General features: G+C 41.3%; 1 protein-coding gene across 1 annotated transcript; it reads right to left on the bottom strand.

Moving 5' to 3' along the window:
* Positions 1–1,029: 1,029 nt before the first annotated feature.
* On the bottom strand, positions 1,030–2,052 carry LOC128533623 (olfactory receptor 51I2-like). The gene has a single exon (XM_053507910.1). It carries the CDS (start codon positions 2,050–2,052, stop codon positions 1,030–1,032), a length of 1,023 nt encoding a protein of 340 aa, XP_053363885.1.
* Positions 2,053–11,035: the final 8,983 nt, after the last annotated feature.

The raw sequence follows: 11,035 nt of genomic DNA, 5'->3' as shown, positions 1-11,035 counted from the left end.
TCCCCCACCCTCCAAAAATGAATTAAAAACTCAAGTAGGTGAAGCTAATCACCTTCTCAATAGCACACAAAGCTTTGCTCATCTACACTTTTCAATATTTGCTCAAGTTGAGTTAAATTTGATGGTCACCGATTCTGGACTGCAGACTTCAACTTATTCCATAGATTTTCAATAGGGTTCAAGTCTGGGCTCTTGCTAGACCATGCCAGGACATTCACTTTCTTCTTCTTCAACCACTGTGTGGTCAGTTTTTCTCTTTGCTTTGCCTAATTAACCTTCTTCCATTGACAACATTTTTGTGAAAGTGCAGCAGATTTTCCTCTAGAATTTGATAGCATTTAAAGGGACTGAAATGCTTCAGCTTTTCATGCTGAGCTAATGAAAATGACCACATCTAATCAAAGTTAAAAGTCAAATAGCTGTGTGTACCATTGAGAAAGTGATCAGCCTTATCTGAATTTACCAATCGATTTTAGGAGGGGTGATCATTTTCCAAATCATTGATTGTGTTGTTTGTTTATTGCCAATTTGTTTTTGTTTTTTTACATTTTTGTTTCTGACATGCTGGTGTTATATCTTTCACTTAGATGTTAAAAATTGCACTGAGTAAATACAAATAGATAAAACAAAATCTGTGTCTGCCTCCATTTCAGGTTGCAACCAAGTAAATATTCTTATTTTAAAAGCGGGTTGATTCTTTTCTATACTAACTACTGTATGTGTGTGCCTGGAGATGTGTCATGTATTATTGGAGCAGCAAAAAGTATTATTGCAACTTCAGTTTACAGCATTTAGTTAAAAGCATTTAACACATTTAGTAGACTAATTATTTGGTTTTAATATGACATTGTCTTGTTCAAATTCTTTAAGCAACTGTATAAATTTTATTTACTTTATAAATTACATTCATTGAATAGAAGTAGATATTCCATTTTTATTAGTTCATAATTTCAGGTCATTTCAGAAAAGATTTATTTTATTTTAATCCTAACGCATCAATTATAATAAAAGAAGGATATGCATCTCATTTTAGCTTAGTTTTCTGTTAAATGGAAGCAATCTTTCTATAAGTGTTAATATTGTTTGCCGAATTTCCTTTGTTTTCAGCCCATAAATTAGAGGATTGAAAATTGGTGGAAAGATAATGACTGAAACACCAAAAGCCCTTCTTAAGTGTGGAGATACTGATTCTAACCTGTGAGAAACCAGTAGTAAAAATGTGTTAACCTCAAAACTTAGAAAAACAACTAAATGTGTCCCACAAGTTTGCATTGCCTTATTTATAGATATTTTCTGTTTAGTAGAAAGACAAGTTAATAGAATTTTGATATATGTTAATGATACTAACAGTATGGAAGGGCCTTGTCCAATAGCTAAGGTAAACAAGCCATAATAGTTAGCAAGTGTCATATCCTCACAGCTTAACTTCATTAAAGAGGGATTATTGCAGTACATGTCCACTATGTTTGTCCTGCAAATGGTCTTGCTTAATGTTAGTGCAAATACAGACCCCATCAAACCAAAAGTTATGAACCAGGCCATAAAAATCATTTTTAACAAGTTATTCTGTGTCATCAGATTGTGGTATCTCAAAGGTTTACAAATGGCAATGTATCTATCGAAAGCCATAGCACTGAGAAATAAAAGTGACCCACATATGTAGAAGTGAAATAGGATTCCTTGTGCTATACAGGCAATGTATGATATTTCTCTGTTCTGAGACAATATGGTACAAAGCATTTGAGGGTAAAACCCCATAGTTGTCATAAAATCACATAAGATTAAATTAAACAGCAGTATGTACATAGGTTTATGCAGATCCCTTTTTACGATTATAGTCACAAGTATCAAAACCTGAAATAACAAGATTAAGCAGTATGTGATGATACCAAATATATATATAAAGATAGCACTGGATTGTGGTATGTCCAATGATTCCATGGTCAAGATAGTCATAAAGCGTGACAAATTTGTATTATTAAGAGATGTGTCTCCCCCCATTGTGACTTCAAGACCTGGTAAAGTAATATAAAATAATATGAGTAAAGCCATTTACCATAAGCAAATTATGATATTTTACTGCAACTATCATCAGCATGAGCAAACCTGACTAAGACTTGGTATGTTGACAACAAATTTAGTGAAACAGCCACAGGATCATCATGCTCAGACAATTGAAAGGGTCCGTGCATTTTCATCATTTGTGTATCCACCCAGAGACCTAAAATATTTTAATCTGTTTATGTTGACGTGATCCTACAGGCCAACTATTTTTTAAATCCCAGTTGTTGTCACCAAGTTACATGAGATTATGGGTTTGTGTGGTATCCTTAGAGCTCTGCAGCTAACAGTGACCTGTAGTATAAAAAAATCAAGCAATATAAAGAGATTAATGTGCACAATCACATTATTTAGATGCTAGATAATCTGTTTATTTAAATGTAACATATAGAAGAATTAACTTTTTCATAAGAAATTCAACACTAAATTTGCACTGTTAAAAATAAGGGGAAAATCTTTCTTTTGGACAGAGATAGTAGCACTGTAATGAATCACATTCACAGCATTGGCTCCCTGTGAAGTTTCGCATTGATTTCAAAATACTACTCTTGACATATAAAGCATTAAATGGTCTCGCACCGCAGTATCTGAGCAAACTGCTATTGTCTTACGAACCGCCATGCCTACTTCGATCAAAGGATGCAGGCTGCTTGTCAGTACTGCATATTATGAAAAATACAGCTGGGGCAGAGCTTTTTCTTACAAAGCCCCAAAATTATGGAATAGTCTTCCAAATAGTAATCGGGACTCAAACACAGTCTCAGTGTTTAAGTCCAGGCTAAAAACCTATTTATTTAGCCAAGCATTTTTATAAATAGATTTGCCTTAGGTAAAGAAGCAGATCTGGGGGACTCATGGACGTATAGTATTATGGTGAGCTAGTATGTTTAGATGCTGTCTTTCTCACTCTCATTGATCACTCAGGTTTGCTGACGGTGAGGTGATTGTTTGCTTTACATCTCAGGAAGCCCTCATGTTTGTGTTTCCTTCTGGCTCTCACTTTTAGTTATGCTGTCATAGTTAGTCCTGCCGGAGTCTCTGCTTGCACTTTACAGTTAATATACATTCACAATATACATTGTGTGACTGTGACCATACCTAACTGCCATCTCTCCTTTTCTTCTCTTTCTCCCCCTCTTTCTCTTTCCTCTCTCCCTGTGTCTTCCCGTGTCACTCTTTCTCTCTCTCTGTCGAGCTACACATGTAGTTCCTGAGCTGCCAGTGATCCAGACTCCCTCTGCCCTCTGGACCTGTCTGACCCATCCTGGTGCCCCGCTTCTGGTTGAAGATCTCGTCACAAGGATGCCCCGTGTGTGTCTTTGGGATGCGTCTGGTGTCTGGGGATGATTCTCTCTACCTAGAAGATGGTTCTGGCCTTGACTGGTGTTGGCAACTGTTTCTCTGGGGACTTGACAGTTCGATAGTTTAGGACTGGAACTTCCTACAAGTCTACCTGGGTCTTCAATAACTACTGTACCTGGACTCCATATTAACATCAATTAACATCAGCTATTATAGCTGAACTGCCTGCCACCTAACACACTGTATAAATGCAGATCATTTACTGCTTTCTGTTTCACCCAAATGAGGATGAGTTCCCTGTTGAGTCTGGTTCCTTTCAAGGTTTCTTCCTATTACCATCTCAGGGAGTTTTTCCTTGCCACTGTCACCCTCGGCTTGTTTACCAGGGACAAACTGACCATTTTGATTCAAACAAATTCACATTTCATGCAAACTTAAATAATTCTTTTGATTGTTTAAAGCTGCTTTGCGGCAATGAAAGTTGCTAAAAGTGCTATACAAATAAAACTGAATTGAATTGAATTGAACTGTATTTGAGGTGTGCTGTTGATGAGAATCAGGTGTGCATGTGATTAGAACTTGGGTGATTGGGAACGGAGATTGAAGGTGGAGCCTGGTGTTTCCGTGACAGAACCCCCCCCTCCCCTTCACGGACTGCTCCTGAGGGCAGCATGACACGCCGTCGGGTGGACGACCTCTTTCTCTGGGAGCAGGCATTTGAGGATGCTGCTGGTGGAAGTCCCTGAGGAGGCTTGGGTCGAGGATGTCTAGGCGAGGGACCTCAGGACCATACCTCTCCCAGTCCACGAGATATTCAAGCTTACCACCTCGACGACGAGAACTCAGGATTTTCCCTCCTCCATGTATAACGCCGGGGGAGGTTCGTCTTCGGGACCAGGCTCTGTGGAAACAGGGAAAACGGGTGAGTAATAGGGTTTTAGATTTAGGTTTTCTTGTATGTGCATGGTAGACTTAGCTTATAGGTGCCGGGATTGATCTGTGAAAGGATGGTGAAGGGACCAATGAATCTGGGCAGTCGAAGACTGATGTCACGCGTGGAGAGCCAGACTTGCTGTCCTGGATGAAAGGTTGGAGTATCTGCTTCCCTCACATCGGCGACGATGCGTTGTCTCCGAACTGCACGCTGTAGCTGTCGATGAGCCAAATCCCAAACCCTCCCACTCTCCTGGAACCAGTAATTCACAGCTGGTACTTCAAATTGTGTCTTGTTGTGTCTTGTTCCTCCAATCCCCACTGAATTGGAGAGATGAACAAAGTGGAAGGGAGAATGTTCTCAGGAGCTTCTTGTGTCTCCTCCAATTTGTGGAGACGGGAGAGAAAGCACATGGAAGGTACTGAGGAGTCCCCTGCTGCTGTGAGAGAACACCTCTAACCCCAGATTGTGATGCATCCACCTCAACCAGGAAGGGTTTATCGGGATCTGGAAGAATAAGGATGGGAGCGGAGGTAAATGCCTTTTGAAGAGACTGCAGGGCTTGGGTAGCATCTGGGTTCCAGGAAATAGTCTTGGGTTTACCTTTTAGGTGGTCTGTGAGTGGAGAGACTAGAAAACTGTAGCCATGAATAAACCTCCTATAGAAATTAACGAACTGTAGTTGCTCTGTAGAAGCGCTGTAGTTGCTTGATGCTGGTAGAAATGGGCCAGGTTCGAATGGCTTCCACCTTTGTCTCGTCCATTTTGATGCCATCGTTACTGATGTGGTATCCCAAAAAATGCACAGAGGGCAGAGGAATGCCCATTTTTCGTTTTTTAGGAACAGTTGGTGGCAACGGAGTCTCCGGAGAAACACTTTCTTTTATTATTTAATTTAAAGATAAATAATAAATAATCAAGGTTTTACTTAAGTATTAGTATTAATTTTAATTATGGATTTGCTGCATCTACACAGGTGAAACTTTGGGCAGCACTTGAAGTTATAAAAGCTTTCCATCTGAAATCATATTGAACTGTGAGTAAACATTTTGTGATTATGGTTGTTGTTTCCAGGATCAAATCCATTCAATTATTATAGTGACATTATAGTTAAGTTTAATTGGCATATACAATAACTGATGCTGCTATGATTGAAAATATGAAATAACTGTTCACAACTTGAATATGCAGTGAGCACAGTTAAAGACCATTTTATGTTGATTATCTTGTAATATCCGTAGCTATAGAGGCTTAAATTACTTAAAGTACATTAAATAGATATTTTTTTTACTTAACAAAAAGGCCAAGTCAATCTTTAATAATAAAAGCTGAAAGATTAAAGAATTTTCATAATGAACGTGATAATGAAAGCTTGCTTGTTGAAATCATCCTAGGGATGCCTTGGAGTGTTGAAGAAGATGCCTTTAAATTACAGGTATGTATCATGAGCCAGCCATGCACCAGAAAAGGAATTTAGATAAGTTTAGGTTAAAATCTGTTCAATTTGATTTAATTCAATTTTACCTTATTGCCATTCTCCAAAACACATGGACAAAGCCAATTAAATGCAGTTACCTTTTAAAAGCTACACTCAATGCTGCATAAAAACACTATGGGAACATTTTTCTGTGTTGCCGGTTGTAAGGCATTTGTGTATCAAACACGCCAAATTTTGGCATACAGTAGATAACATCGGTCAGGTGATATCATCTGATGAAGCACAACTGCAGATTATAAATAGGAGTGAACCAGAACATTCCTCAGATCTTTTTGTCTTCAGGATGTATTGTGTTCGCGTGTGTGTGTGCAAGCAAAACAAAGAACAAAGAGTCACCGAAAAGATGGCTGAGTTTCAAACGAGATGTGTTCCTCCGTGTTATAGAATCCTATCAGGGCGATCTCCATATTTTTTGTTTTCAGTGTTTGGGTGAAGATCACGCTCTCCTTGGGCTTCGAGGAGAGTGTGAGCACTGTCACCTCCTTCCAATAAAGGTGCTTCACGCACGGCTCGCTTTCTTTATAGAGAAACCACGAGCCGTGGCCCATTCCTGGAGTTTACGTGCGGATCTGGAAGAGGTGCACGATACGGAATCTCCCCTCCTTTCTCTCTCCCGATCGGGAAGTTTCTCCATCCGCCTTGTGAGCGCACCTCGGTGCTTCTCGTGATTGCGCAGGAGAGACCTCCTCCCTTGCTTCTGCAAAAATGGAAGAAGTTCCCTCAGAACCCTCCTCTATTGATGACAGAGTTTTAGAAGCTGCTTAAAGTAATAACACGCGCAGTCGAGCGGCTGCATATTGACTTAGCCGCAGGAGCAAGCTTTTCCCAAATGCTCTAAATTAGATGACAGATTTCTGTCGGTTGGCCGGGGGGCAGAGCCTCATGCTCTCTCCCTTTCTTTAGCGACCTCTACAGCGAGTTAACTTGCTTTTGGAGCAAACCTTATTCATCCTGTGTTTTCGTGCCATCGACTTTGATTTATTCGAATATTCTTAATGCGAAAGTGCAGGGTTATACGATGATGCCTCAGATAGAAGAGACGCTTGCAGGCTCTCTCTCTCCTGGGACATCATCTTCCCTAAAAACAGCCAACACTTCCCTTCAAGCTTTCATCTGCCTTGTTGGCAAAAGCATTTCAGGCAGCAGGTGAGCCAGTGCTTCTCTGCACACCATGGTGGTCTTGCAGGCATACCAGGCTGATCTGCTAAAAGATCTGATCACTGGCAGTGCTGTGGATGATACGGCGTTTTTAGAATTATGCAGAGCCACGGACCTGTCTCTCCGCACAACCAGGCAGACAGCTCGTGCTATCGGCCGTTCTATGGCTTCCCTGGTTTCCGCAGAGAGACACTTGTGGCTAAACCTTACGGGCATCAAGGATAAGGATTGTGCGTTCTTCCTTGATGCCCCCATCCCGCCCTCTGGCCTGTTTGGCGACACCGTTAATTCCGTTGCCACCAGGTTTTAGGGAGGCGAGATTATACGACCAGGCCTTCGGAAAATTTATTCCCTGCCGTGCTCATGAATCGGGACTGTCGGCCACTCAGTCTCGACCGGGTCCAACTCTCACCAGACTAGAGGCGCAGAAAGAGAGCTTAAGCAGCCGCAAACCCCCTCGTAAAGACTGGGGTACGGTTCGCCGCCCTTCACAAGCCGCCTTAATGAGGTTGGACCGAACATTGTCTTCTTCACTAAGAAGAAGTCCTGAGGCTCATGCACCCAGGACCGTGGGGGTGGCTTCCCCTGGGGAGGGGCGCATAGAATATACTTTAAGAACAAAGTGCCCTCCCTGGCACCCTCAGGAGGTCAGTGTTCATGCTCCGCCGCCACTGGTGTTTCGGGCAACGCTGGTCTTCAACATGAGGTAAGCTTTTTAGTCATCTCCTCCCGTAGTCCAGGATGCCGAACTTCTAACCCCACCCCGTCTATCCGAAGTGCTAGAACTTGTGAACTCGTGACAGCATGAAAGCTACTGCCAGGGGTATCTCCTTGGGTATTAAGGACTGTAGAAAAGGATTACAGTACCCAGTTCGCACATTGCCCTCTGCGTTTCAACGGCGTGGCCTCCACTTCCATGAAACCGGGAGGGGCGCATCTGCTGACTCTCGAATTGCAGACGTTGCTGGGAAAATAGGCCATAGAATATGTTTCCCTACCAGACAGAAAGTCAGGTTACTACAGTTTGTATTTTCTTGGTTCCAAGAGAGACAGGGGGCTGCGTCCAATTTTAGATCTATCTTGAAAATTACAGGTTCAAAATGTTGACTGTCAAAAATGATTGTTTCACAAATCCAGCCTAGGGATTGGTTTGTGACAATCGATCTGAAGGACGCATATTTTCACAAAGAAATATTGCCACAACACAGGAAGTTCCTGAGGTTCACTTTCGAGGGCGAAGCTTACCATTATCGGGTCCTTCCATTTGGCCTAGCTCTGTCACCTGCACATATATAAAATGCATCTGTATGTAGCGCTCCGACATAGGCATGTCATCCTAGCTCATCTTGATTCTTTAGAATTGAGACTCAACACCATAAAAGCATTCTCTTTCCTGTTTAGAACACAACATATTTGGGTGTCACGTAGGATTCGATCGCAATGCAGGCACAGGTGTCTCCTGCGTGTGTCGAATCCATTTTCAACACCCTGAAGGAAACCAAGCTAGTCCAGAAAGTGACTAAAGTTCATCACTTTCAGAGATTTTTAGGTCTCATGGCAGCTGCATCCACGGTAATACCTTTGGGCCTTCTGCACATGAGATTGTTTTAGTTGTGGCTAAAAGCAAGGGGATTTTACTCAGGGCCAATCCCGGAGGCAAATAAGGGTTACGCGCCAGCGGCTTCGTACCCTTTTTATGTGGTTTAGACCCCGGTTTCTAACTTTGGGTCCCACTGCGTCTTTGTCATCGCGAGCAAGGAAGCTGGAGAGGCCATCTTCTCGCGTGGCACATCATTTGCCCCGAACTGATGGCTTTATTTTGGCCCTGAAACACCTTCTCCAGCAGTTGAGGCTACCATGTCCTAGTGCAGGTGGACAACACTCTCGTCTCAGTCTCGTACATAATCGCCGGAGCGGAGTCTCAAGACTCTCGTCTCAGTCTCGTACATAATCGCCGGAACGGAGTCTCAACACTCTCGTCTCAGTCTCGTACATAATCGCCGGAGTGGATTGTGCTCGCGCCGCTTGAATAAGCTAGCGCACCAGATTCTGCTTTGGGCACAGGAAGAGTTTCTGTCTCTCAAGGGGATTTACATTCCAGTGGTCACACTTCGCCTCTAGGATACAGGGCTCATTCATCCAGGGGGATTGCCTCATTTATTGCACTGGCAAGAGGTGTTCCCCTGCAGCAAGTGTGTTTGTGGCAGGTTGGTCCTCTCCGCACACATTTGTCAGATTCTATAGTTTGGATGTTCATGCTACTCCGGGCTCACCGGTCCTTGAGTCAGCCTCCCAGAGCTAGCTCTGAGACCTCCTTGGCCTTTGTGCACACACGCTACACAACCTTGGGGGTCCAGACACTTGCAGTGCGGCGGCATTGGTATTCTTATTCCCATAGCGTTTTCACGCAGCATCGAGTGTAGCTTTTAAAAGGGAACGTCTCTTTTGTCTGAACATCCTTTCAGACAAAATTAATCTGAGGAATGTTCCGGTTCACTCCTATCTACAGTTAAACCTGCAGGTGTGCTTTATCAGATGACGTCACCCGAACGAGGTTATATTAGCAAAAATTTGGCGCGTTTGATACACACATGCTTCACAATCGGCACACAGAAAGATGTTCCCATAGCATTTTCACGCAGCATCTCGTTCCGGCTTTTTCAGGGAACAGGGTTACAGCAAAGTAACCTAAAAGGTTATCAATTAACCAGGAGTGCATAAGTCGCCTATTTACACAAAAATCAAAATGTAGAATGTCATGACTTAAGCAGCGGACCAACCGGGTCTATGCCAGTTTTTTCGAATGTACCCAAATGTTTGGCAGGGGAATGAGTGGGGGCAAACATTGACTTCTTTGGGGTGGATTTTGGCACAGTGCGCATCACTGGCAGAATGTTTTCACGTCAATGTCCATGCCAAGCCCGCAGGAGTGGCCAGTCACTCCCTACAGTCATGGACATAGGGAGATTTAGGTATTAGTCTGATAACTATAGGTCATATCTTATTCCAGTACCGCATCTAGTTAATTTTTTTACAGAACTGTGCTGTAATATGCGGTTCGCACAACATCCAAATGGCATAATGTTCAGTTTTAATAAATAGATTTGATGTCAATTGGTGGACAAGTGCATGACATTGAGTGCTCTCAATGTTTAAGCTCTGATCAGGAAGACTAATTAGCTGCCAAAAGGGGAAAAAAGGTGAAATAAAATGTTATGATTGCAAGTTATCTGGCTTTTTAAAACAGTATTTACACAATTGAATTAATGTTTTTATCTTGGTTAGTGTAGTTTATTAGGTTGTAAATAGAACGTACATAAAACAACATAAATTGACACAAATATATTGATATAATTAAAATAGTTGTTTTTACTTGGGTGTTTTGCAGTGTGTTTACAATATGGAATTCCACAATGCCTTGGTTTAGTACAAAAACATGAATACATTTTAAATACATGTTTTTGTACTAAACCAAGGCATTGTGGAATTCTACATTGTTCTAGATCATAGATTCTAACAAACATCTAAAGCAAATGAACATGTTAATTTTATTGTACATTTATAAAAATAATTTTATTCAAAAAAAAATATCAGTATGCACTGTTATTGTAGCTGGCACAGAGATTTAGTGGGTATTACAGTTTTGTATGACACTAGCCTAGGTGTTAGCACTGTCACCTCACACCTCCATGGTTAAGGATTTTAATCTGCTTGTGCTTTGTGCTGGCACTGAAAATATATATATATATATATATATATATATATCAATTTTGAGGAATTTGATGACACTTCTGACCTTATATATATAGGGTCAGAAGTTTCATCAAATTTCTCAAAATTGAAAGTATTTCTACATTTGTCAAATTTAACAGACAAAGAACTTTGTTCATTTTGGTATTGTGTTTTGTTAGATTTCTATGAAGTAAAACTGTATGTCTTTTATTAACGTTATACATTAGATTGATTGGATAGGAGTAGTTATTCTACTGATATTTTACATAATTTCAGATAATTTTAGACTTAATCCTTATTTCACTAAATTGCATTAATAAGCATGTTAAAAGAAGGATATGCATATCCTG

Source organism: Clarias gariepinus, chromosome 11 (genome assembly GCF_024256425.1).
Source record: "Clarias gariepinus isolate MV-2021 ecotype Netherlands chromosome 11, CGAR_prim_01v2, whole genome shotgun sequence".
In the NCBI taxonomy this organism is placed as follows: Eukaryota; Metazoa; Chordata; class Actinopteri; order Siluriformes; family Clariidae; genus Clarias; species Clarias gariepinus.
This window is presented reverse-complemented; position numbering and strand designations above follow the sequence as displayed.